Genomic DNA, 23,853 nt, shown 5'->3' with positions numbered 1-23,853 from the left:
CATCAGAAGGTGTTCAACACCCATTAGCACCAAACTGAGACTTTCTCACAGATGTGGCTGAAAACGAGCTGAAGCCAGCGCGACTCTTACTGTGACTCAGTGTTACTTGGTGCAGCAAGTGACTGCCGTCACCCCTGGGGAATCCGAGGCTCGGGGTGTGGTTGGCACAAGCCATTTCTCTGGTCTTGGTAGTCAGCTCAGGACCACACTATGGGTCACTCACGTGGCTGGGTGGCGTTCCTTAGGCTTTTTATTTGGTTCGTCAGGGTCCAGTGTATTCCTAGAAAGCTCTGGAATAAATGTAAGAAGCTCTCAACGTTGCTCTTTTCTTAATAGGATAGTGAATGCTTGCCCAGCAATTTTGTTTCTAGGAATGCAATCCAAGGAAATAATGCAAAAAGGAAAAATCCATTAGCCCACAGTTTAGAAAGAGATTTTTTAAAACAACAGAATAATTGGAAACAATGAACAAAAGGGATATGATAAGTTATGGTGATTTGGTTGAATGGAATAGTAGTTGCCAATGAAATGCTCCTTATAAAGACTTAAAAAGTAACCAAAGAATTGAGTCAACAGAGTAGGATGCAAAATTTTGCAAACACTCTTAGTGCAGCTATTACAAAATATGTATCCATTTGAATAAACACCAGAATTTAGCAGGCAAAAAGCAAAGTTTTGTGGGACAAGAATTTTTCTTCATTTACCAACTTTAATATTTAAATATGTGATGTTTTATGTTGTTTTTGTTTGGTTGGTTGGTTTTTTTGTTTTTGTTTTGTTTTTTGGTACCAGGGATTGAACCCAGGGGTGCTTAACCACTGCGCCACATCCCCAGCCCCACCCCCCTTTTTGTATTTATTTAGAGACAGCGTCTCACTGAGTTGCTTAGGACCTCACTAAACTGCTAACGCTGACTTTGAATTTGTGATCCTCCTGCCTCAGCCTCCGGAGCCACTAGGATTACAAATGCATGCCACCACAACCAGGTGTTTTATGTTTTTATTTGAAATGTACATTGTACGTGTTATTCCAGTGTTTTTTCTAAAGATGGAAAGTTTTGTTTATATTTTCTGCATTGAATGTAAGTATTTGATATGAGTTATAGTGAAACAGTATGTTTTCAGCTGATGTGGAAGGAAATTAACAAGAACCATGATGGAAAATAAAATCAAGTACGTTTTTGTTAAAAGTGAATACAGCAGGAAAGTGGTCAGGGTAGCTCCCTGTGTCTTCCTAAAGATCTTCCATGGACAAGGAGAGAGTCATGCAAAGAACCAGAAAGAACATTCTAGGCTGGAGCCCAATCTGTGTTTGAACACAGCACTGGGTGTCCCAGGTGGAAAGAGTCAGGAAAGGGCGGTGGGCGTGGAGGCTTAGGAGGCTGAAGTCCTGGGAGTAGTGAAGGAGCAGGTGGGACGTCCCGGAGCCAGACGCCCCTCCAGCCAGCTGGCAGAGGAGGGAGAACGCGGCTGGCTGAGGGCTTCTCCCCAGGACAGGCCGCGCACCTGGGGTGGCGCCGAGGAGCAAGGGCCCTGCCTCAGCCCTGACCCGGGCAGACAGCCCTGATGGCAGGGTGGTGTCCCCACAAGGCAGCCAGGACAAGATCAAGGCAGGAGGTGCAGGGCGTCCCCGAGAAGCTGAGGACAGAGCCGGTGCTCCTGAGGCGGCGGGAAGGGTGGTGAGAGGAGAGGGGTGGGGAGGGAAGGGGAGGGGTGGTCAGGGCTGCCTGCGGCCCCACCCGGGATGTCGAGCAGCTCGGGCGCCCCCCTAAGGCCGAGGAAGGGAAGCCTGGGTTCACAAACCCGCCGAGGGTTCCAAGGCGAGCTTACGTGACACCCGGGACTTCTGATCCAGCACAAAACTGGCAGAGTAGGAGGAGCTGGTCAGGGTGGTAGCAGGGAGTGGGGAAGGGGGTCCCGTGGGCCTTTCAGGGGCTGAGCCAGTGACTGGCAGAGCCGTCTCACTCTGGGACAGCTCAGACCCTCGGCTACTCATTTCAAACTGGCCTCCGAGGAAGGGACTTTCGGGCTTCATGCCTGCCCTGTGGGAGCCACGGTCATGCAGTGCCAGCAGAGACCTGCCCTGTGGCCTTTGGGCTCCATGTGCTACCTGCGCTAAGCCATCCTGGTGGCTGATGTGGGGAGCATTAGCTCCATTCTCAGCAAGCTCCTGCCCGCAAACCTCCATGCCAGTCCCCTTTCATAAAGCCTGAGTGAGAGGGGGCCACAGCCCTGTCCCCACCGAGCTCAGGGAGTCAGGGGTTAAGAAGGCCCAGGTTCTAGACTGAACCGGTCTGGAGGAGCCTTGGGGACATAAGAGCTGGCGAAGGCATGCCCTTGCTGCGCCCTTGAACTTTATTACTCACGTGACCGCAGGCCACCAGTGCTCGTTGCAGGAGCCTGAGGTGTTTAATGTGGCCTGGGAGGGTTCGGAGTGTGGCCAGCACAGGGCCATTAGATTCCAGTCGCTGACACTTGAACCAGCACCAGGGGGGCTTTTCTTCTTTCCCTTTTAACACCTGTAACCAGACACCGAGAAGGATGCCCTGCAGTCCTTGCTCTCCACAGCTGCAGGCCCAAACTCCTGGTTGCTGAAGAAGAACAGGCGGTGGCTTGGTGTGCAGCAGGGGGTGCAAGCTTGGGGCTTGTGCACTCGAGGGCACGTGCCCCGGGTGGAAGGCAGGGCCTCCGTCCGAGCTAGGCCAGGGCTGTGCGCTGAGCTGCGCCCCAGCCTGCAGGCTCTTCTCAGTGGGGAAAAAAATATTCTTCCAATAGTTTGGGTGACACAAAAAGTAGAGATAACAAATTGAATTCATTTGTATCCAGAACTCAGCTTAAGTAAAATATTTAGTCCCCAGAAAAAAAACTTTACCACCTCCATTTGATGGTTTTCATTCTCAGGCTATTTTACTTCGTGCATTATCTGTAAAAAAAAAAAAAAAAAAAAAAAAAAAAAAAAAGTGCAGTGCTCTTTGGCCAGTTTTTAAGCTTCATGGAAACCCCTCCCCCACCAGGTCCTCCTCACAAGCTGCAAGCTGCTCTTTTCCTCTTTGCCCGTGTGTTGGGATATGCCCTTCAGCTTGTTCCTTTCACTGCTGTATATTATTCCACACTTCAAACGTGTCAGGTGCACTCACAGGTCTCCTCTGCATGGACAGCAACGTTTACTCTGGTTTCTTATTTTCATAAATGGGGCTGTGGTGAACGTTCCTGCAGGAGACTCGTGTAGATGCGCGTACTTCCCAGGGTCTGTGCGTAGGCGTGAATCTGCCATCTCTACACCTGTGGACAATTGCAAACGGCTCTCCCAAGGGTTGGCCACCTTCCCTCTCCCAGTCGCAGCTCCATGCAGTCAGGGTTTTTTGCGTCAGTCTAGAAATAAAACTCTTTGTTGTGTGAATTCGTACTTCCCCAATTACTATGTTAAGGCTCGTTAGTCACACAGCCTGTGAAGGTGACCTGGGGGTCTGGGGCAGGGACTGTTTGTGATTAGGACAGTGAAGTGATGGGATTTATTGGTAGCACCTCAGTTTCCGTCTTGAGGTGCTAGGGATGGAACCCAGGAAGCTCGGCAGGAGCTCCACCATGACCTTCACTCCCAGACCCATTGATGGGACCTCTGAATCACAGTGGGGCTGCCAGTGGGCAAAACTCACAGCAAGTGTCCGCGTGAATCCCTTTAGTGGCCCGCCTCAGCTGGTGTCGTGACCGCGGTGGTTTGAACTGACTGATTTTAGTTGGTCATCCACAGCCTGCCCGCCCCCATCATGTCAGTTAAGGGGGAGCTGGTTTTGATAGGGGTCACAAAAGCCCCCATGAAGCCTCGGAAGGAATGGCAGGCGAGTCCTGCAGGTGGACCCCTCGGGTTTGCCAGGCTCGCCAGATGTGGCTGAGCTCTGGCAGTTCCTCTGCCTGGGCTCCTGTCCCGGTGATGATGCTCGAGGCTCACGGCCTGACCTCCTCCATACCGCTGGCAGACCTCCCTGTCGGGGACGCCTCTGCTGACTGGCGCTGTATCAGGTTGCGCCAGTGGCCAGCGCCCGGGCCTCCCTGGCTTCAAGCGCTTGCCCCTCTACCCGCTTGGGCTGTCCCTTCCTTCTGTCTTTCCCTCACCCTGTGGAGAAAGCAGCTTTTGTTTTGTTCACTCTTCTAGAATGACACCTGGCACGCAGCTGGGACTTGTTGGTCAGTAAGTGGCTGCAGCTCGTGAGAGGGGGAGGCGTGCATTTCAGAGGGAGCAGAGGAGACCCCTGAGTCAGTCCTGGTGGCAGCATGGGCTGGGACCGCAAGAGTCCCGGGACACGGAAGTCCAGCCGTGCCGGGACTGTGAACGGCCACCCGTCCAGGCTGGGTGGGGTGTGGGGTGCAGAGGCAAGAGCCAGGAGCCAGCAGCAGAGCTGGAGTTGACCTTGAAGGCCCAGGTGAGCCCTGGCATGATTTTAATCAAGGAAAAAATACACTGCATTTTAGAACGCCACCACTCTGGCACCAATAAGGAGAACATGCAGGTGAGGGTCAGAGATAAGACTGGAGGCCTGTGGGCCACCAAGAGGGCTGTCAGGGTGACCCAGGTGACAGAAGACAGTGGCCATATCAGGTAACAGCAGAAGGATGACGAGAAGTGAACAATTTCCAAAGACACCAGCTTTCCTGTGATCCCCAAAGTAAATAGGATCCAAGTAACTGGCCACATCTGGCCAGGCTCCTACTAAGCATGCTCCTAAGTAATCAGAGCAGAGAGCTTTCCAAGTGCTCCACCCACATCTTCAGCTTTCCTCCTGGTGAAAGAAATCTGGAGCGAGCCTGCTATTATCCTGCAGAGCAGTGAATAATGGAGCAGTGTGCGGATTGAACTCGGAGTTTTTGGAAGGAAGACAATGTTTGGCATACAGGTTCCCTGGTCTCCACATCTTCTGTGCAAATAAATTAGTTTCATTTGTCTCAGGACACCTATTCCAGGCCAGCTTCTTCCAGCTCGCCTGCAAATGTTCCTCAGTGGTGTGTTTGAGGCTTGGCTCCATCCCCTTGTCTGGAACAAATCTTTTATTACTAGGAAATAGCTGGAAGATGACGGTGGGCTCGGACCCGCCCCCTCCCAGCTGTTGGCTCCGCATTTGATACCTTGCTGGTCTGCGGGCTGACTACCCCTCTGCGCCTGCTTCTCATTACTGTGGGCTTCACGCTGCGAGCCGCATGCCGAGCCCACCACCTCACCCACCTCTGGCCAGACCGTTAGGATTAGCACCTGTTTCTTCAGGGTCTCCGAGGTGCGACGGGCGGGGTGGGAAGCACACATGTCCTTGTCTTTGCTCACCTCCCCGACTCACGCCAGGTCCCTGTGGGGCGGCGGTCATGCATTCCAGCTCAACCTAAAGCCGTCCAGATGATGGGAAGATCGTGTTGCTTCTTTCACGTGGGAAAGCCACAACCCACCCTCCTCCTGTTCGAGTTGCATTCAAATCTGATTTCCACGGCCTGTGCAAGTGGGGCCACAGCCCGTGTCAGCTGTCGGAGTTTAGCAATGCTATTTCCAAACATGGGTCAGTAGGCAGCCAGCAGGCACTAGACAGCTGAGTGCTGGCAGCGAGAACCCCAGACACCTACAGCAGTCCAAACGGTGACTCATCCTGCTATTGCCAGGATAAGTATGGGAATAAATGGCGTTTTTTTCTAAGCAGGAAGAATTGTCAAAATGCTTATCACTATAAAATATAACAGATTGTGCCTGTTCTCTTTGAAGTGTTCCAACCATTCATTGGCAATTTTTTTTTTTAAAGTTTAGTTACAGCTTTAATTTGTTTTTCTTCTTTCTAGAAGGCCTGGAGAACCCAGGAGTTTCCATGCTGTTCTGCCGCCTGAGCTCTGGATCCACCTGGCCGTGGTGGCCTGTGGCAATCGGCTGGAGGAGACGCTGGTCATGCTCAAATCGGCTGTGCTTTTTAGTCACAGGAAGATCCAGTTTCACATCTTTACTGAGGACTCTCTGAAGCCTGAGTTTGATAAGCAGGTGAATTTGCAAAAATATTGGCATAATATTTACCACGGGCACAGACTGCATTGCAGGACTGGCTTATTACTATTCTTAAATGTGGAACGTGGATGTTGTTGAACTTGGATGCAGTTTGTAGCTGCATGCTCAGGTGCATGACCTTGAACCCTTGACTCTGACCTACTGTCCTCAGGTACAACGTGGGGATGATTACACCCACCCCGGGGCAGACACGGTGAGGATTAAATGAGATGAGGCACTTAAAGCGCTGGGCACGGGCTCCGTCCTTCTTGCAGTTATCAGCATCGTCCTGGTCTGGAGGTCAGAGTTTATGTTTTTGTATTTATGTGTGTGTTTCAAACAAGTTACACATGCTCACTGAAATCAATTCAAGTAGTGCAGATGATAGACTAAACCCAGAAGTGCTCATGCCTTCACCTTCCCGTGGGAATGTCAGAGTCAGCAGTCTTAAGTGGGTCTCCATGTTTTTATCATCTACAGGTGTCTGTGTCTGTGTTCCCACATGTAGACACGCATGCCCCATCATACACACATATCTGTGGATGTCTGGACTTAAAAGTGTTTCTTTTATACAATCAGAATTGTACTCTGGGTGTCATAAACTGTGTTTTTTTGTTTGTTTTTGGTTTTTTTGCACTGGGGATTAAATCCAGGTGCACTTAACCACTGACCCATATTTCTAGCCCTTTTTATTTTTTATTTTGAGAAAGAGTCTTAAGTTGCTGAGGCTGGCCTTGAACTTGCGATCCTCCTGCCTCAGACTCCCGAGTTGCTGGGATGACGGGTGTGTGCCACTGTGCCTGTCTGGGAGTGCTTTCCCACACTTAAATCCCTGCCCGTGGCCTGGTGCCCTGTCAGGACTCTGGCATCCTCACCTCAGCCTTTCTGGTGGTGACGTAGCATTTCGTCATCTGGCTGGGTCACCATGTCTCGGGCTCTTCTCATTCTGACTTTTTAGCAGTGCCTAAGAAGAGCTCTGGAAAGGCCTCTTCCCTAGTGGAGGTGTGTGCCTGACCTTGGCAAGCCAAGCTTTGTTTTCCTTGAGGGTTTCTAGGGGCGAGCTCTTGAGTGCTGGCAGAGAGAGGACCTGCTGTGTTTTGTTTCTATGGACTTGAGTCAACAGGGCTGTGTCCTGTCACCAGGCGAGCCAAACTAATGGGAAACACCAAAAGCAGCATGCTTGGCAGAGAAAGGCTAACAACAGGGAGAGAGAGCTAGAAAACATGCTATATTTTCTAAAGAAAATAAAATCACCACGACATCTTCTCCAAGAGGAGTCGGGGGAAACAATAGTCCAAGGACTTTGGAATTGATTGGAGGAATGCCTTGGAAAAGACCTGAGTCAGGGAAAAGGGGATGAGAATGGCTGAAACACTCCTAGTTAACTGCTCGAAAGCTTCAGCATAAGGGAAACAATAATGGTAATAGAGAGCAAATGCCAAGAGCTTATGACTTCTGACTTCATCTCATTTAATCCTCCTCTACCCCTTTTCAGAAGGTACCTATCATGTCTCCTATCTAAGTCAGTTTTCCATCACTGTAGTGAAATACCTGAGGCTGGGTAACTTTATAAAGAAAAGAGGTATATTTGGCTCTCACAGTTCTGGAGGTGCAAGGGTGTGGCACCAGCACCAATGTGGCCCTGGTGAGGATTTCATGGCAGATGCCACTGCCATGACATGAGCATGTGGGAAGACAGGAGGCCACAAAGAAGCCAGGTATAGTCAGGCTTGCTCTTTTATAACAAATCTTTTGGAAGACCTAACTCAGGAGTCCCATGAGAACTACCTTGCTCCCTTCCACAGGCATGTCCCCAGTGACCTAAGGACCTCACACTAGGCCCCACACCTAAACATCACCACACCCAGGACCAAGTTCCTGACATGAACTCTTGGGGCAAAGACTCTAAGCATATCCACATAATAACACCCCCATTTTACAGACTAAGATAATTGAGGCTCAGAGAGTTGAAATGATTTGCGTTACAGGTGTCAGGTCACGTTTACTGGCTCAACCTTCCATGGAATTAGACATTATGTCATACTACTTCCTAAACTAGTAGACAGAAGTCTCAAATTCAAAACTCAGTCCCACTATTTACTTGCGTGATCTTGGCAAGTCTTTGGCCTCTGCAAGCCTTGGTCTCCCCATCTCCAACTTGGGGATGGTTGGGTTGATGAAGAGGTCATTGCCCTGGCCTTCTCCCACAGGGTCAGTCCCTGCCACTTAGGTCTGGGTGGAAGTGGACAGTGGCTGTTCAGAGATACAGCTGTGTGCATGTGGCATCCAGGGTTCCTGGGACGCCTCTGAAGGAAAGAGGCTGGAGACCTGGGTGCATGCCTTCCACTCCCTCAGTGTGACAGGGACAGGTATCCTCACACACTGAGTGTGGCATGCTCTAACATTGAGTCACACCCCCAGCCCTTTCCACCTTTTATTTAGAGACAGGACCTTGGTAAGTTGCTGAGGATGGCTTTGGATTTATGATCCTCCTGCCTCAGCCTCCCAAGTCCCCAGGATGAGAGGTGAGGTCACTACACCTGACCCTACCACATACTCTTAACTGTCTGTATACAGTCACAGGCCCATCCAACTGTGGGGGCTGAGGATCGCTTCTATGCAAGAATGGAGGAAAACTGACAGTAGACAACTTCTAGACTAGTCTTATGCATATCCATCCCATAAGTGTCATTCAGTACCCACTGTGTTTGGAGCTGGGCAAGGGGTGGAGTAGACAGAAGTGCAGACTTGGACTTCACTAGGATAAGGGAAGGATGATGGGCATGACCTCACCTGTGTGACCAATGGCTCTTTCCCGAGAACCCCCCCCCCCCCAGTCTCAGTACTCTGTGTCCTTCCCTATGGTCCTAGAATCAGCCTGTGTGACAGTTGCATAGGACAGAAGTGACGGTGGGTCACTTCTGAAGTGAGATTGCAAAAGGCTCTTCGCTTTCCATTTGTGCTGGGCAAAGCCAGCATGGCTGCAGAGGTGTGCCCTGAAGCTCATTTGAGGAGCAAGGGCCCCTGGCCAGCACTCATGAGGGGCGCCCATCAAGGCTGCAGACAGCCATAGCCCCTGACCTCATGAGAGACCGTCAGCCAGAACTACCCACCCACAGACTCCTGACCCTAAGAAACCATTTGAGGTGCTAAAAGTGTGTGGTCTTAAGTCTTAGGTTTGGGGGTGATTTGCTGTAAGGCAATAGCAATACCTTCTACACACACGTGCACACACACATATGCACACATACACATTCAGAGTCACACACAGGTAGATAGGGCATGCCAAGCAATGCTGTGTGAGAACTGAGGCTAGTTCAGGAAGAGGACACACCTCCTGCCTGGCTCTTTGCTGGGAGGTCTGTCCTGGAACCCAGCCACTGTGCTGGAGGAACCCAAAGAGCCCATACAGAGACTGTCTGGGAAGGCCACATGGAGAGGGACTGAGCCCCAGCCCACAGCCAGCCTCACCCACCAGGCATGTGAGTGTGTGAGCTTCAGACAATTCCAGCCCCTGCCTCAGACATGGCACTTGCCTAGTGTCCGTGGAGTCCTGGTCTCAATCCCAGTATCACAAAAGGAGAATTTAAGAAGATGCACAGATGGCACCTGAGCATGTGGGAGAATGCTCAACATCACATGTTGTTAGGAATTGCAGCTCAAGGCCACAGTGAGTTCAGCACACACCTAGTGGAATGGCTGAAAACTAGAACAGACACTGCCACGTGCTGGTGAGGAACACAGGCTCATGAGAAGGAGGAAGGACATGGCCCCACTGGAAGACATCAGGCAGCTCCTAGAAAATCGGGTGGAGGTTTACACGATGCAGCTAGTGTGATCCTGAATGTTTACCCAATGAGCTGAGAACTTGTGTTCACAGAAGCCTGCATACAGATGCCGATGGAGCTCGGGCACGATTTCCCCAACTGGAAGCAACCAAGGTGTCCTTCAGGCAGTGACTGGAGAAATAAACCGTGTCATGCCCATACGAAGGAGTATTAAGTAGTAAAAACCACACAAGCTATCAAGCTACAAAGGCCGTGTAGAACCTTCAATGCATATTTCTAAGTGAAAGAAGCGAGAATGAGAAGGCGCATATCGTACGATTCTAACTATGTGACACTCTGGAAAAGATAAATCTAAGGGCTAACAAAAAGGCCAGCGACTGCTGAGAGTTCAGAGGGAGGGAGAGAGGGAAGGTGGAGTAGGAGACAGGATGTTTAGGACAGTCCCATGTGGTACTGTCATGGTGGGTAGAGACACTATGCCTTGCCCAAACCTGTAGAACCTACAACAGAACGCACAAACTCTTCATAAAGTACCAGTTTATGTTACTAGTCAGCAATAATCACAACTAGTTGATGATAACTTGACCAGCTAATAATGATCATAGTTGATAATGGCGTGTGATGTTGGTTCACCAGTTCCAACAGTCACAGCACACTAAGGCAAGATGGCAGCAGATGGGAAACCGAGGGCCAGAACTGAGCGCCCTCCCGGGACCTCTGTGCTTCCTGCCCAGCGTCTCAGGAAGCACAAAACTGCTGTGAAAAACAAAATCTACCTACAATTTTGTTGTAAAATTAACATACACAAAGAAAGCCTTACATTTACAGGAAAAGTTGGAAAGAATACAGGAATATAAGCTTAGACGCCGGAACTGCCGCCACTACCTCCAGAGGTGCCCATTTTTAATAGCCGAGTGTCTCTGTCCAGACTTCCCTCGACATGAGACACGGGTGCGCACGTTTCCTGGCTGACAGCGCCATGCCGTGAAAGTTTCGCACTTGGCATACCCTAAAACCCACCTATTGGCAGGACAGCATTCCCACGTCAGCACACAGCTGCACTTCCTTCCAGCTGCACATCATGCCCTCCCACAATCCCATCATAATTGTTTTCCCAGTTCCTTGCCACTGGACGTTCAGACAGTCCCCAGGTTGCCACCACCACCCACATCGTGGCGGAAGCCACTGCCCCTGCATCTGTCGGGATTGCTGTCACAGTGTCCAGATTTGCCCTTTGGCAGCTTGTGCGGGTGTGCGCTCTGCTGAGCAGTGTTTTGGTGCCAGTTTCCCAGCCCCCCTGCCAACTGTGACTGCTGTTTCAATCCACCCAGTGCTGACAGGAGAAAAATGCTCTTTCCCTTGGTGAAGGCCAGTAGTGGCGATGAAGCTAGCCTCTCTAGGTAAATCCTGAATAACTTCCGCTCGGCCATCCAGAAACCTTCCAGGTATCCTCCTTACTCCGTGGTGTCTAATGGCCCTCTCCCTGCCTTCCATGTCTTCCAGTTACGACAGTGGCCTGACTCATATACGAAGAAGTTCGAGCACAGAATCTACCCCATCACATTTTCTGTTGGAAACCCTCAGGAATGGAAGAAATTATTCAAACCCTGTGCTGCTCAGAGACTCTTTCTTCCGGTAGGAACACCTGTTTTTAATAAGTTGCAGCTTGGGAAATATTTGCTCGTGGAAACGTGGAGAAATTTGCTGAGATGTGTTTAGAAACCTTTAAGTTCCAGCTAAAAGTGTGCCTTCCTTGGATTCTGTACTTGATGCTTTTTAGGTTGTCCTGTGTGGAGGGAGTCCCTGTGTTCCTGGGGTGTCTTTCCCAACACTGAGGGTCTGAGGGCTTCGTGACTAAGGCTCCCCAGTCTACTAGCGGTGTGTACCCTGGAAATGCGGGTTTCCTGAGCCTCAGTTTCCTACATGGACTGGGCACACGGTTGGTGCCCACTAAGTGTTAGCTTCTGTTATTGTTATTTCTCTTACAGCAGCGACTTGCTCTAGATATGGCCACACTGTTATAGTTCAGAATGGGCCCAGAGCTCTGCTTCAGGCTTTTCATTCTGAAGTTTTACATTGTTGGTTTTATAAAAATCCTAAATAGAAAAACCAGCTAAGGTTCATCAAACAGATGGTCACTGAGCAGGCAGGACAACGTTGTATTGTGAATTGCAGCCTTAATATCTATGGGACCCCTGCCTTCAGTAAACATGTGTGGAGTGCCCGTCAGGGGCTGGGCCAGGGGACCATGGCGACGAGCGTCAGAGATGCCAGGAGACAGCCAAGGCACTGCTGCCACAGCGCGCGTCTGGCAGGGCACTGAACAGGCTGTTTGGGGTGCCGTCTGCTGAGGTGGAGAATGAGCCCGTGGATGTCTGTGACGTGGGCTCCGCTGAGGTGGGGAGAGGTCAGGAAGCAGTGGCACTTACGCTGAGACAGGGAGCCAGGTTATTGGGGGACAGGGCCTGGGGCAGCGAGAGACAGGGGGGGTCCAGGAAGCCAGAAGCACACGCGCAGAGGCCCTGAGCAGAGAAGGGCGTGAGGACATAAAGGAAGTCAGAGTAAGGAAGGGAGCGCATGAGGCAGGCTGGGGGGCCTCAGGCCCTGCACCCACGCGGCTGCGTCTGCTCCGTTCGCTCCGTCCTCAGGGTGGTGGCGTGCCCCAGGGTGGTTTCTAGCTCGGAGGTGGGATGGCCAGCCTGGGCGTTAAAGAGGGCACCCTGGTCACTGCAGTGTGCGCAGCTGGACGGGCTGTGGAGGAAACCCTTCGGGGGATTCAGGTCCTGCCTGACAGTAGGACTTAGCAGGCCCTGGCGGGCTCCTTGGAGAACTGAAGGGGAGTGAAACACAAGGATTTCATCTAGATTCTGACCCAAGCAACTGTTTAGTATCGAAATTGCCAAAATCGAACCATTTATGACCCACGAAAAAGATGATTTTTAAAATGTGGTCCAACCTAAGAAGTCTGTGCCAACATGATTTAGAGGTGGCAATGACGCAGGAAGAACACTTTTGGTAAAGGGGGAAGGTGGGCTTAATTGGGGTTCCATCTGATTTCAAGGTACCTGGGGACAGCCATGTAGGGTGTGCTGGTCTGGAAACCCTAGATGGCAAGTGGACTTTTCAGGGTTCTGACAGAGATGAGCAGGAAGAGCAAAGCCGGACAAGCGTGGGGTTGGTACCACCCAATCTGACTCACCCAGGTGGCCTGGTTCATGTGCTGCAGACCCTTCTCCATACGGTGAGATGGGATTAATGGCACGAAAAGGGGGTGAGAAATGGCCCCCTCAAGATGGAACTGAGAGCTCTACTTGGTGGTGTATAAACTAATCACTGTTTGAGAAGATGAGAGGGAAATGTCAGGTTTCTGCTTCTTATGTCTATTTTAGGCGAAAAAGTAGTATCAGAAAGCCAAAGCTAATGTTGGGAAATTGTCTCCCTGTGGGATCCAAAGATTAGCACCCCAAGGGAACCTCATTTGAATTTTCTGTGACCTTGAATCGTGATTTTATTACCACTATTTTAAAAACTCACCACATGAGAGTTTCATTCATTCCCAGTTCAGTAAACCTTCCGTTTTGAATGACAAATGGCTGCTGGCATTCCTTATCTGCTTCTGATAGTGGAGAGTAGCCTGGCTTAAAAATCACAGAGAGAGACTGCTCTTGACAGCGCGTTCACCTTCTCTCAGTCCAGCCACGACAGCAAATGCTGAAGGTGGCGTTTCAGAACATCACTGAGATGTGGGGATCCTCCGGGTAACTTGAAATAAAGTCTAGGTGATATTTTCCTTAAAATTTGTCATGGAAAAACAAATCAGGAGGCCTCTCAGAGGCACAGAGGACACAGAGATCCTAAGATGCGAATGCTCTAGTAGTGACCAGCAGGCCGAGGACCATTGTTTGGCCCCTCTTCTGAGGTGCTTCCGTCTACCCGAAGCCTGCAGGAGAGACCCTTTCTCACCGAGACTCTTCCATCAGAATGATATGACAGCACAAGTCTTTTCAGCGCAAGCCTCTCAGGTCCTCAAGGGTCGACAGGGCTTCCATTCCACCACCGTGGGGTTCGTAGAGGCCTGGCCTCCTGGCTACTCTGAGCCTGGTGGCTCCAGAGCAGGACCATCGTGGGTGGAAGCACACTGCAGGTGGCTTGATGAGCTCTCCAAGACACATAGTCCTTTCAGGAAATTCAAAGTCTAAGGTTTCTAAAACAATATGCCAATTACAAATAATCATGCCTATTCCTTAAAATTGGTCCTGGAAGACTTGGCCCTTAGTAAGGCCAGGAGGTGGTTACTTCTAAAGAATAGTTGAATTTCTTAACTTCAATCCCTTTTCCTCATTTATAATTTCATAATAGATCTATACATTGTGCTACATACTATGACCATTTGATCGCAAAAGTCTCTCTTCTGAGTCATTGAGGTCCTCTGGGGATCCTAGAGCTATTTAAAATATAATAGAGGTCGCTGGGTTGCAGCGACATAAGATCTTCCCTTTTTTTTTTCTAGAACTTCTTCTAATTAAAGCCAGACCTCTGTATTATTACTATATTACACCTCAGCATTAACAATGAACATTGTTAACATCCTTGGAACCAACAAGGATGGTTCCTTTTGTTGCTTTAGATAGTAACAAAAATTGACAAATATGTTATGTTTATATAATATATATCTTATTAAAAGTTATTTTTAAGAGGAATACCATGTAGAATCACCATGAATGATGCATTTTCATCAAGTACCAAGAGGCCATAAATTATTGGGATGAGATTAGCTATCAAAAGATCACATGACATGAACCTAGATAGCAATTTTGTTGAACAAGCTTTCCACAATATTATCATTTACTTACATACTATTAAAGGATTCACATTCAAGATGTCAATTATAATTTTTAATAACATGTAAGAAAACCTCAAGTCCAGCTAACTAAGCAAAGAAGGAAATTCACTTTTTGATTCCCTCAATGAAAAGTCCAGGTGGCAGGGCTGACTCCAGGCATGGCTAGATGTAGGTCTCAGTGTCATCATGTACCCAGATGCAGCAGGGTCACTTCCTGATGAATGCGAAGCAGAGGACAAAAGCCAGGGGAAAGATTGCCTCCAGAGTTACCGCAGAGCGGTGCTCCACCAGAAGAAGGGAGTAGGGACAGGCAATTCCTGAGCACGCTCAGCTCAGGGTCCTGCTCAGCTCGAGGTCACGTGGCACGCTAACAGGCCACAATGGCGGACACGCACACTTCTGGGCATGCTTGGTGCACTTTATAATGAGCCCAAGAAAGCCTGACAGGAGAAGCTGGAGTGGCTCCGCGACTGGAAGATGAAAGCTCCATCTTTATATGCTTCTCCAGAAAGCAAAGGACGCTTCGAAGGGGCGTGATTGTAGAGCTTTCCAAGAAAGATGTCTGTCTGGCTTAGCGGTTGACAATCAGGACTCCATCTCTCGGTCCCTTGCAAGGCTCATTTAAGGAGCACAATGATTGCTCAGGGCAACCTGAAGCCCAAAGTCCAGAAGCTCAACAACTGCCACAGGAAAGAGCACGGCAGGAACACGACCTCCAAAATGAAGCGCGAGGAACTCTCAGGAATTGCTCCCGGTGAAACAATCGTAACTGGTGGAAGTTGTTTTTTAAATAACTATCTGAATTCTCTGGAAATTTCCCTAAAGGCCAAGGCAAATAAATGCACATTTATTCAAGAAAACATACTAAAGCTTGGTAAGAAGTGTGAGTATCAGTGACATTTAAAGCACGGTCTACATTCCCCTCCACTCGAGCTCAGAGTGGTGGAAGCTCAGGTGCAGGCAGTTTGCCCAAGCACACCCAGATCCCTCACTCCATGCCCCATCGAGGGACGCAGCCCTCCCCAGGTGGGGCAGCCGTCCACGCTTCTCACTACCAGGGAAGCATTGCGGACCCTAAGTTCCAGGCAAGTGTGGCCAACAAGTCGGGGCTGTCTTGAGTAAGGGGAAGCCTGTGGGTTCAAGAGAACAACAAGCAAAACCATCGGTCAGCAACTTTACAAGGAGAACCAGGGAGAAATAAAGGTAAAAGTGACCCCTTGGTGCCAAAACAAGCCTCACAGTCTTGACCTCAAAACTGCCAATGGGACGGACTTTAATTGGATCAGACTGTGGAACAATTTGTGTTCTGCAGAAGAAATAATTCCAAAAAAAATAGTGAAAATCTTAACACTAAAATACTGTATTAGAAAATATTCACTTAATGCAAAAGAAAGCAGTAAAGAAAGAAGAGAGGGCAGGGGCAGACTTGAAACATATTGAAAATGAAGTGGAGGTAGAAATTCCACTACATAATGATAACATTAAATGTGAATTATGAAAGTATCCAATCAAAGAGCACAGAATGTCAGAGGTCATTGATAAAGATTATGGTCCAACTATGTGCTGTCAGTCAGAAGCACACTTCAGGTGAAAAGAAACCAATAGGTTAGAAGTAAAAGGATAGAAAAAGACATACCACGAAAACGACAGCCACGAGGAAGCTGGAGTGGCTGGACTCATGTCAAACTGAGCAGAACTTACCATTTTTTTACTTTTTATTTAATTATTTTGTGTGTGTGTGGTGCTGGGACTTGAACCCAGGGCCTGGTGCATGCAAGGAAAGCACTCTACCAACTAAGCTATATCCCCAGCCCTCAGCAGAATTTTTTTTTTAAAGAAAAGAAACATTACTAGACATCAGGAGGGACAGGTTATAATGACAGAATGATCAATTTAGTAAGTATGACGCTTACAGGCCAGGGATGTAGCTCAGTGGTAGAACACTTGCCTGGCTAAAAAAACAAAAACACACAAATAGACAAACAACAAAAACTTGAAACAGACTCATCAAATGAGGTAAATTCACCCTTTTCAGGAAGCAGAAGGTAGACCAGCACATGTTTTCCTCAAGGTCATACATCCTACTTCACTGTTGCTTGCACCCTGCTGGGTTTTGATCCTTCTTTGAGTTGTAGTCTGGATCATTTTCCTCATCTCCTTCTTCTGCCCCATTCTCATCTGATTCTTCACCTTCATCATCATCATCATCATCATCATCATCATCATCTTTAATAGCTTCTCCAGTGAAGTAGAACACTGACCTTGGGATTATATGCTCACGCAAAATGTGACCAATTTCAAAGTCTGCAGCAACAATAGCTTCAGCAACCGCACCCAGATCTCCACTATCAGGAACTTCAGCAGCGGCAAAAAAATTAAAGAAAGAATCATTGGAAAATGTTTTAGTCACAGTGCAAACTGTCCCACGTCCCTTGTGTTTTTGCCTCTTAATAGTTTTCAAAGTGACATTTTTCTCCTTTTTTCCAATCCGTTTGGTACCCTGTACAACCTATAATTTCTGGTCCATCAAAAGAAAAGGAATCAGAATCATCTGGTTCTGACCTCATCCAATGTCTGACAACACTTCATCTGTGAAACATTCATTGGGTTCAAAGTGAAATTCTAAGGTAAAACTCACAGGCTGGCCAGCATCTGAGAACTTCACTTTCATATCTTTCAAGTGCTTCAGAATAGGTTCATCATGTTCCTGCACCATGTCACTGAGCGAGTCAACATTCTTAAAAACAGTCAACCAAAATTCAGGAATTCCTTTAGGGTCTTCTTTTCCTTCATCTTTTTTTTTTTTCCTTCCTCATCTTCTATGTTGGCCTTTTCTTTCAGCTCCTCCGAAATTTCCTCTTCTTCATCTGGCTTCCATTCACATTCTTCTTCTGTAGGTACATAAATTGCGTTAATGATCTCAAATCACTTATCAAATAGAGGCTGATAAAAGAATAGCACACTTCTTTCAAGATCATGAACTTCCTCATAGAATTTGGTTTCTGTCTGTGCACATTTAACCTGAAGTTTTTTGAGAGCATCCTTTCCTCTCTTCAGTACCTTAGGCAAGCTTTCAAGGTATCCTGCTGGGGTTTCTACCAGACCCTCAAGTCTTTCTTGAAGAGCTGCAAGAATCTGAGGATTTTGCATCATCTAAACAGTCAACTGACATGCTTTGATTTTTGTTTCTTCACCAGTTTCTTCTTCTACTTATTCAACATCAGCCAAATCTTGATCAAGTTCAGACTGTTCTTTGTTGTCAATGCCTGCCATGTTGTAGGAACTTCAAGTATCGACAGCCAGTACCAGGAGCCAGGCGGCCAGCGCTGCGCAGACAGTGACTCAGGGAGGCGGTGGAGACAGGAGGAGCAGGAGGTGGCACAGACAACAGATGGCACCAAAATAACACCCTAGTTTTGATCCCCAGCACTAAAAAAAAAGTATAACAATTGTAACATGTGCACCTAATGACAGAACTACAAAATATATGAAGTCAAGAGTGACAGAATCGGAAGGGAAAATAGACAGCCCATTAGTGGTGGGAGGCTCCAGCACCTCACTTTCAAGGGTGGACTGCACTGGGCAGAGCACTGACAAGAAAACAGGGTGCGCACAATACTAACTCGCGGACACGCGTCTCAGAGCACTCCGCCTAACACCAGCACTTCTCCTTTCCCATATTTTTTAAGATATTTTTTAAACATTGATAGACCTTTCTTTTATTCGTGTATTTTCTGCAGTGCTGACGATTGAACCCAGTGCCTCACACATGCTAGGCAAGCGCTCTGCCCCTGAGCCACAGCCCAGCCCCTCCCTATCCCACATTTTTCTTGGTGCATTATAATCACACAGAATGGTGGCATTCATCCTTACATCTTCATACATCCACACAGTACAGCGACATGATTCGGTCAGTGTGACTCCCCAGTGTTTCCCCTCTCCCTCTTCTCCTCCCTCCCTTTGTGGTTTGGATGTGAGGTGTTCCCCAAAAGCTCACGTGTGAGACAATGTAAGAAGGTTCAGAGGAGAAGTGATCAGGTTTTGAGAGTCTTATCCTAATCAGTGAATTAATCCCTTGATGGAATTAACTGAGTGGTAACTGGGGAGGCGAGTGGGCTGTGACTGGAGGAAGTGGGAATTGGGGCATGGCTTTGGGGCATATATTCGTATCTGGCAAGTGGAGTCTCTCTCTCTCTCTCTCTTTCTCTCTCTCCCTCTCTCTCTCTCTCTCTCTCTCTCTGTCTCTCTCTCTCTCTCTCTCTCTCCTTCTCCTTGCTTCCTGATCACCGTCATGTGAGCTGCTTGCCTCCACCACCCTCTCCCTCCATGAAGTTCAGCCTCACCTCAAGCCCTGAAGAGTGGAGCCAACCTTCTATAGACTAAGACCTCTGAAACTGTGAGCCTTCAAATAAACCTTTCCTCCTTTACACTTGTGCTGGTCACATCATTTAGTCACAGCAGGAAACAGCTGACTAAAACAGTCCCCTAGGTCCCTGCCCTCTGTTCCACCGATCTCCCTTTGATTTTCATGAGGAAGCTCCCCCCGCTTTCTGTTGCTTCCCCCCTCACCCCACTTGAGCGTGATCCGTGAGTCCTGAGCTTGGCTCACCCCAGCCTTCTCAAGTGCCATGCATTCTCTCACGTAGTATGCCTGGGCCACATAGGGTCCTGTGGTGGCTCCAGTCCTGGTCTTTTGAGGAAATGCCATCCTGACCTCCATAGTGACTATCCTAATTTGCAATCCTGCCAACAGTGTGAAAGTGTTCCTTTTTCTCCACATCCTCTCCAGCATTTAGTATCCTTGTGTTCTTGATGGACCTTGATGGACACCATTCTAACTGGAGTGAGGTTTTGATTTGCATTTCCCTAATTAGTAATGGTATTGAATATTTTTTTCATGTATTTGTTGGCCATTTATATTCCTTCTTCTTACAAGTGTCTGTTTAGTTCATTTGCCCATTTATTAATTGGGTTATTTCGGGGGGGTAGGTTGTGCTTTTTGAGTTTTTTATATATTTTGGATATTATCCTATGTCAAAAGAGTAGCTAGCAAAGATTTTCTCCCATTCTGTTGCATTTTCTCTTCACATTTTTTCTTGTTTCCTTTGTTGTGCAGAAGCTTTTTAATTTGATGCCATCCCATGTATTAATTCCTGGCAACATTTCCAGAGCTTTAGGGATCCTATTGAGGAAGTCATTGCCTGTGCTTCTGTGTTGGAGTGGTGACCCTACATTTTCTTCTAGGAGTTGCATAGTTTCTGGTGTAATTCTGAGGCCTTTGATTCACTTTGAGTTGACTGGTACAGGGTGAGAGATATCAATCTAATCTCACTCTTCTACATATGGAAGGTCAGTTTTCCCAGCACAGTTTGTGAAAAGGCTGTCCTTTCTCTAATGTATGTTTTTGGCACCTTTGTCTAGGATCAGATGACGGTAGATGTGTGTGTTTGTTCGTCTCTGTGTCTTCTATTCTATACCACTGGTCTATGTGTCCGTTTTGTGCTGGCGCCATACAGTTCTTGTTACTCTAGCTCTGAAGTATAATTGAAAATCAGTATCATGAAGACTACAGCACTGCCTTTTTAACTTAGAAGTACTCGGACTATTCTGGGTCTTTTATTCTTCCAAGTGAATTTTTAGTACTGTTTTTTCTACTTCTGCGAAGAATGTTATTGCTGTTCTTATGGGGATTGCATTAAATCTTTACATATTGCTTTTGATAATAGGGCCATCTTAACAATAATGATTCTGCCTGTCCACAACAAGGAAGGTCTTTCTTTCCATCTTCTTGTGCCTTCTTCAGTTTTTTTCTTCAATGTTCTGTAGTCATCATTGTACAGGTCTTTCATCTCCTTGATTAAATTTATTCCTAGGTATTTTTTTTTTAGGTGATTGCAAAGGGATTGTTTTCCTGATTTCTTTCTCAGAAGATGCATTATTGGTGTATAGGAAAGCTATTGATTTTTGCATGTTGATTTTGTAACCTGCTACTTCACTGAATTTGTTAGCTATCGCAGTCTTCTAGTGGAGCTTTTTAGATCTTCTAAGTGTAGAATCAGATCATCTGCAAGCAGTGATAATTCGACTTCTTCTTTTCTTATTTTTGCCCCTTTTATTTCCTCTCTTGCCTAATTTCTCTGGCTAGAATTTCTACTACTATATCAAATGATAGTGTGAGAGTGGAAATCCTTGTCCCACATTTTAAATGACGTGCTTTCAGTTTTTCCCCATTCACTATGATGTTAGCTTTGAATTTCTCATATTCAGTCTTTATGAGTATTGAGGTAGGTTCCTTCTATCTCTAATTTCTTCAGTGTTTTTATCATGAATGGGTGTTCAATTTTGTCCAAGTCTTTCTCTGCATCTACTGAGATGTTTATGTGATTTTTGTCCTTGGTTCTATTTATGTAGTGAATTACATTTTATTGATTTGCATGTTAAACCATCCTTGCATCCCTGGGATAAAACCAATTTGGTCATGATGTATAATCTTCTTAATATATTGTTGAATATAATTTGCTAATATATTATTACAGACTTTTATCTAAGTTCATCAGGAATATTGGATATCTTTCCTTGATGTGTCTTTATCTGATTTTGGTATGACTGCAGTGCTTGCTTTATAGAATGAGTTTGGAATGATTCCATCCCTTTCTATTTCATGGAATAATTTGAGGAGCATTGCCATTAGTTCTTCTTGAAAGGTCTGGTAGAATTCAGCTGAGAATCCATCTGGTCCTGGGTTTTTTGCTCTTGTTGTTGTAGTTGTTGCTGATGGCTTTTTATTACTGCTTCTATTTCCTGGTCAGTTATTGGTCTGTTTAGGTTTTCTATGCTCCCTTGGTTCAATTTTGACAGGTCATATGTGCCTGGAAGTGGATCCATTTCTTCTAGTTTTTCCAATTTATTGCTATATAAGTTTTCAAAATAGTCCTTAATGATCCTCTGAATTTCGGTGATGTCTGTGGTGATTGCTCATTTTTCATCTCAAATTTTATTAATTTGGGTCTTTTTTCTTTTGATTAATGTGGCTAAAAGTTTATCAATCTTGTTTATGTTTTTAAAGAACTGACTGTTCATTGATCCTTTGATTTTTTTTTTTTTAATTCTCTGTTGATTTTGGCTCTGATCTTAGTTTATTTCCTTCCTTCTACTGGTTTTGGAATTGGTTTGTTCTTGTTTTTCAGGGGCCGTGAGATAATATTGCTAGGTAGTTTATTTGGGCTCTTTCTGATTTTCTTATGTTAGCCTTCATAACTATAAACTTTCCTCTTAACCAGAGGTGCTGGCATGTTGTTTCACTATTTTCATTTGATTCTAAGAATTTTAAAATTTCTCCTCTGATTTCTTCTATCACCTGTTCATCATTCAAAAGTGTATTGTTCAATCTCTCTGTTTATGTAATTTCTGTAGGTTTTTTTTTTTTTTTTTTTTTTGATTTTTTGGTGTTGAGTTCCAGGTTCACTCCCTTATGATCAGATAAGATGCAATGAATTACATACTTTTTTATATTTGCTGAGGGTTGCTCTGTGGCCTAAAATATGATCTATTTTGGAGAAGGGTCTATGAGCCAATGAGAAAAATGTGGATTTGGGTGTTGGACGAAATATAGTTATCTGTTAAGTCCATTTGGCTTAATGTTGTTTAGGTCTGAAGAGTCTTTACTGAACTTATGTCGTATTACCTATCTATTGATGAGGGAGGTGTGTTGTGATCACCCAGTGTTATTACACTGAGGCTTATTCCAGTACAATACTGGAGTACTGAAATCCTTAGGTCAAGTAATATCTGTTTATGTAATTAGGTGCACTAATGATTAGGGCACAAACATTCACTGTGGTTCTCTCTTCTTGTTGGATTGTTCCTTTAACACCAGCACTTCTGAGGGCACATGGAACATTCTCCAAAATAAGCTAGATGTTAGGCCATGAAAGAAACTGCAATGAAATTGAAATGATTGATATTCTACAAAATATGTTCTCTAATTACAATGGAATAAAATAAGAAGTCAGCAACAGAAAGAAATTTGGGGCATTCACAAACAAATATATGGAATTTAAACAACACACTTCTAAATGACCAATGGCTGAAAGAATAAATTAAAAGAGAATTTGGAAGGAAACTAGAATAAAAATGAAGGCACAACATACCAACACTATGGATGTAGCTAAAGCAGGGTTCAGAGGAGGTTTCATAGTAAATTGCTGTCATTCAATAAGGAGAGATCTTGAATCAATAACCCCACCTTCTTCCTCTGATGCATTAAAAAGAATAAATTAAAAGAAAGAAAGAAAGAAAGAAAACCATCACTGTAAATTAGGAACAAGATTTTGCTAAGATTAAAATCAATAAGAGATTAATAAAATCTTTTGAGTTTTGAAAAAAAAGAACAAATTAAATCCAAGCAAGCAATGGTGGAAATAATAAAGATTAGAATGAAAATTAATAAACTAAGGAATAATTGATAGAAGATAAAAATAGAAGATAACAACAAAACCAAAAGTTGCTCTTTGAAATAACCAAAATTGGCAAACTGTGAGGAAGACTGTGAAAGAATAAAGAAGACTCAAATGACTAAATTCAGGAAGAAAAGTGGGGACATGACCACTGAAATGACGAAACTAGATATCCTTCAATTGATGAATGGATAAAGAAACTGTGGTATATATATACAATGGAATATTACTCAACCATAAAGAATGATAAAATTATGGCATTTGCAGGCAAATGGATGAAATTGGAGAATATCATGCTAAGTGAGATAAGCCAATCTCAAAAAACCAAAGGTCAAATGATATCGCTAATAAGTGGATGAGGACACATAATGGGGGGAGGGAGGGGTTAGTGTTAGGGTTAGAGTTAGGGTTAGGGAGGGGGGCAAGAATGGAGGAAGGAAGGACTGTATAGAGGGAAAAGAGGGGTGGGAGGGGTGGGGGAAGGGAAAAAATAACAGAATGAATCAAACAACATTACCCTATGTAAATTTATGATTACACAAATGGTATGCCTTTACGCCATGTACAGACAGAGAAACAACATGTATCCCATTTGTTTACAATTAAAAAAAAAAAAAAGGAAGTGTGATTGTTGACTTTGCTTTGCTGTGACCAAAATACCCAAAAGAACCACTTAAGGAGGGAAAGTTTGCTTTGGCTCATGGTTTCTGAGATCTCAGTCCATGTTCAGCCAACTCCATCACGTTGGGCCTGAGGT

At 46.1% G+C, this 23,853-nt stretch overlaps 1 protein-coding gene and 1 pseudogene across 6 annotated transcripts in view; one reads left to right on the top strand and one right to left on the bottom strand.

Annotated features, from left to right (window-relative positions):
• The window catches only part of GXYLT2 (glucoside xylosyltransferase 2), a 68,570-nt gene that overhangs the window by 13,091 nt on the left and 31,626 nt on the right, over nucleotides 1-23,853 (top strand). For 3 of the 5 annotated variants that reach the window (XR_013760961.1, XM_079122610.1, XM_079122613.1), the window contains exons 2-3: nucleotides 5,814-6,006; nucleotides 11,301-11,432. Coding sequence is in view for 4 of the 5 variants with exons in the window: in XM_079122610.1 (XP_078978736.1) it covers nucleotides 5,814-6,006; nucleotides 11,301-11,432 (325 nt within the window). In the remaining variant the exon portion in view is untranslated. The remainder of the gene's footprint in view (nucleotides 1-5,813; nucleotides 6,007-11,300; nucleotides 11,433-23,853) is intronic. The other 2 variants (XM_079122611.1, XM_079122612.1) reach the window with 2 other exon arrangements.
• LOC306650242 (nucleosome assembly protein 1-like 1) lies at nucleotides 16,470-18,065 on the bottom strand (annotated as a pseudogene). The gene has a single exon. The product of its transcript is annotated as a nucleosome assembly protein 1-like 1 (transcript).

Source organism: Sciurus vulgaris, assembly GCF_902686455.1.
Source record: "Sciurus vulgaris genome assembly, chromosome: 19".
NCBI classification, from domain to species: domain Eukaryota; kingdom Metazoa; phylum Chordata; class Mammalia; order Rodentia; family Sciuridae; genus Sciurus; species Sciurus vulgaris.
The sequence above is the reverse complement of the archived record's forward strand: the minus strand, read 5'-3'. Positions and strand labels throughout refer to the sequence as shown.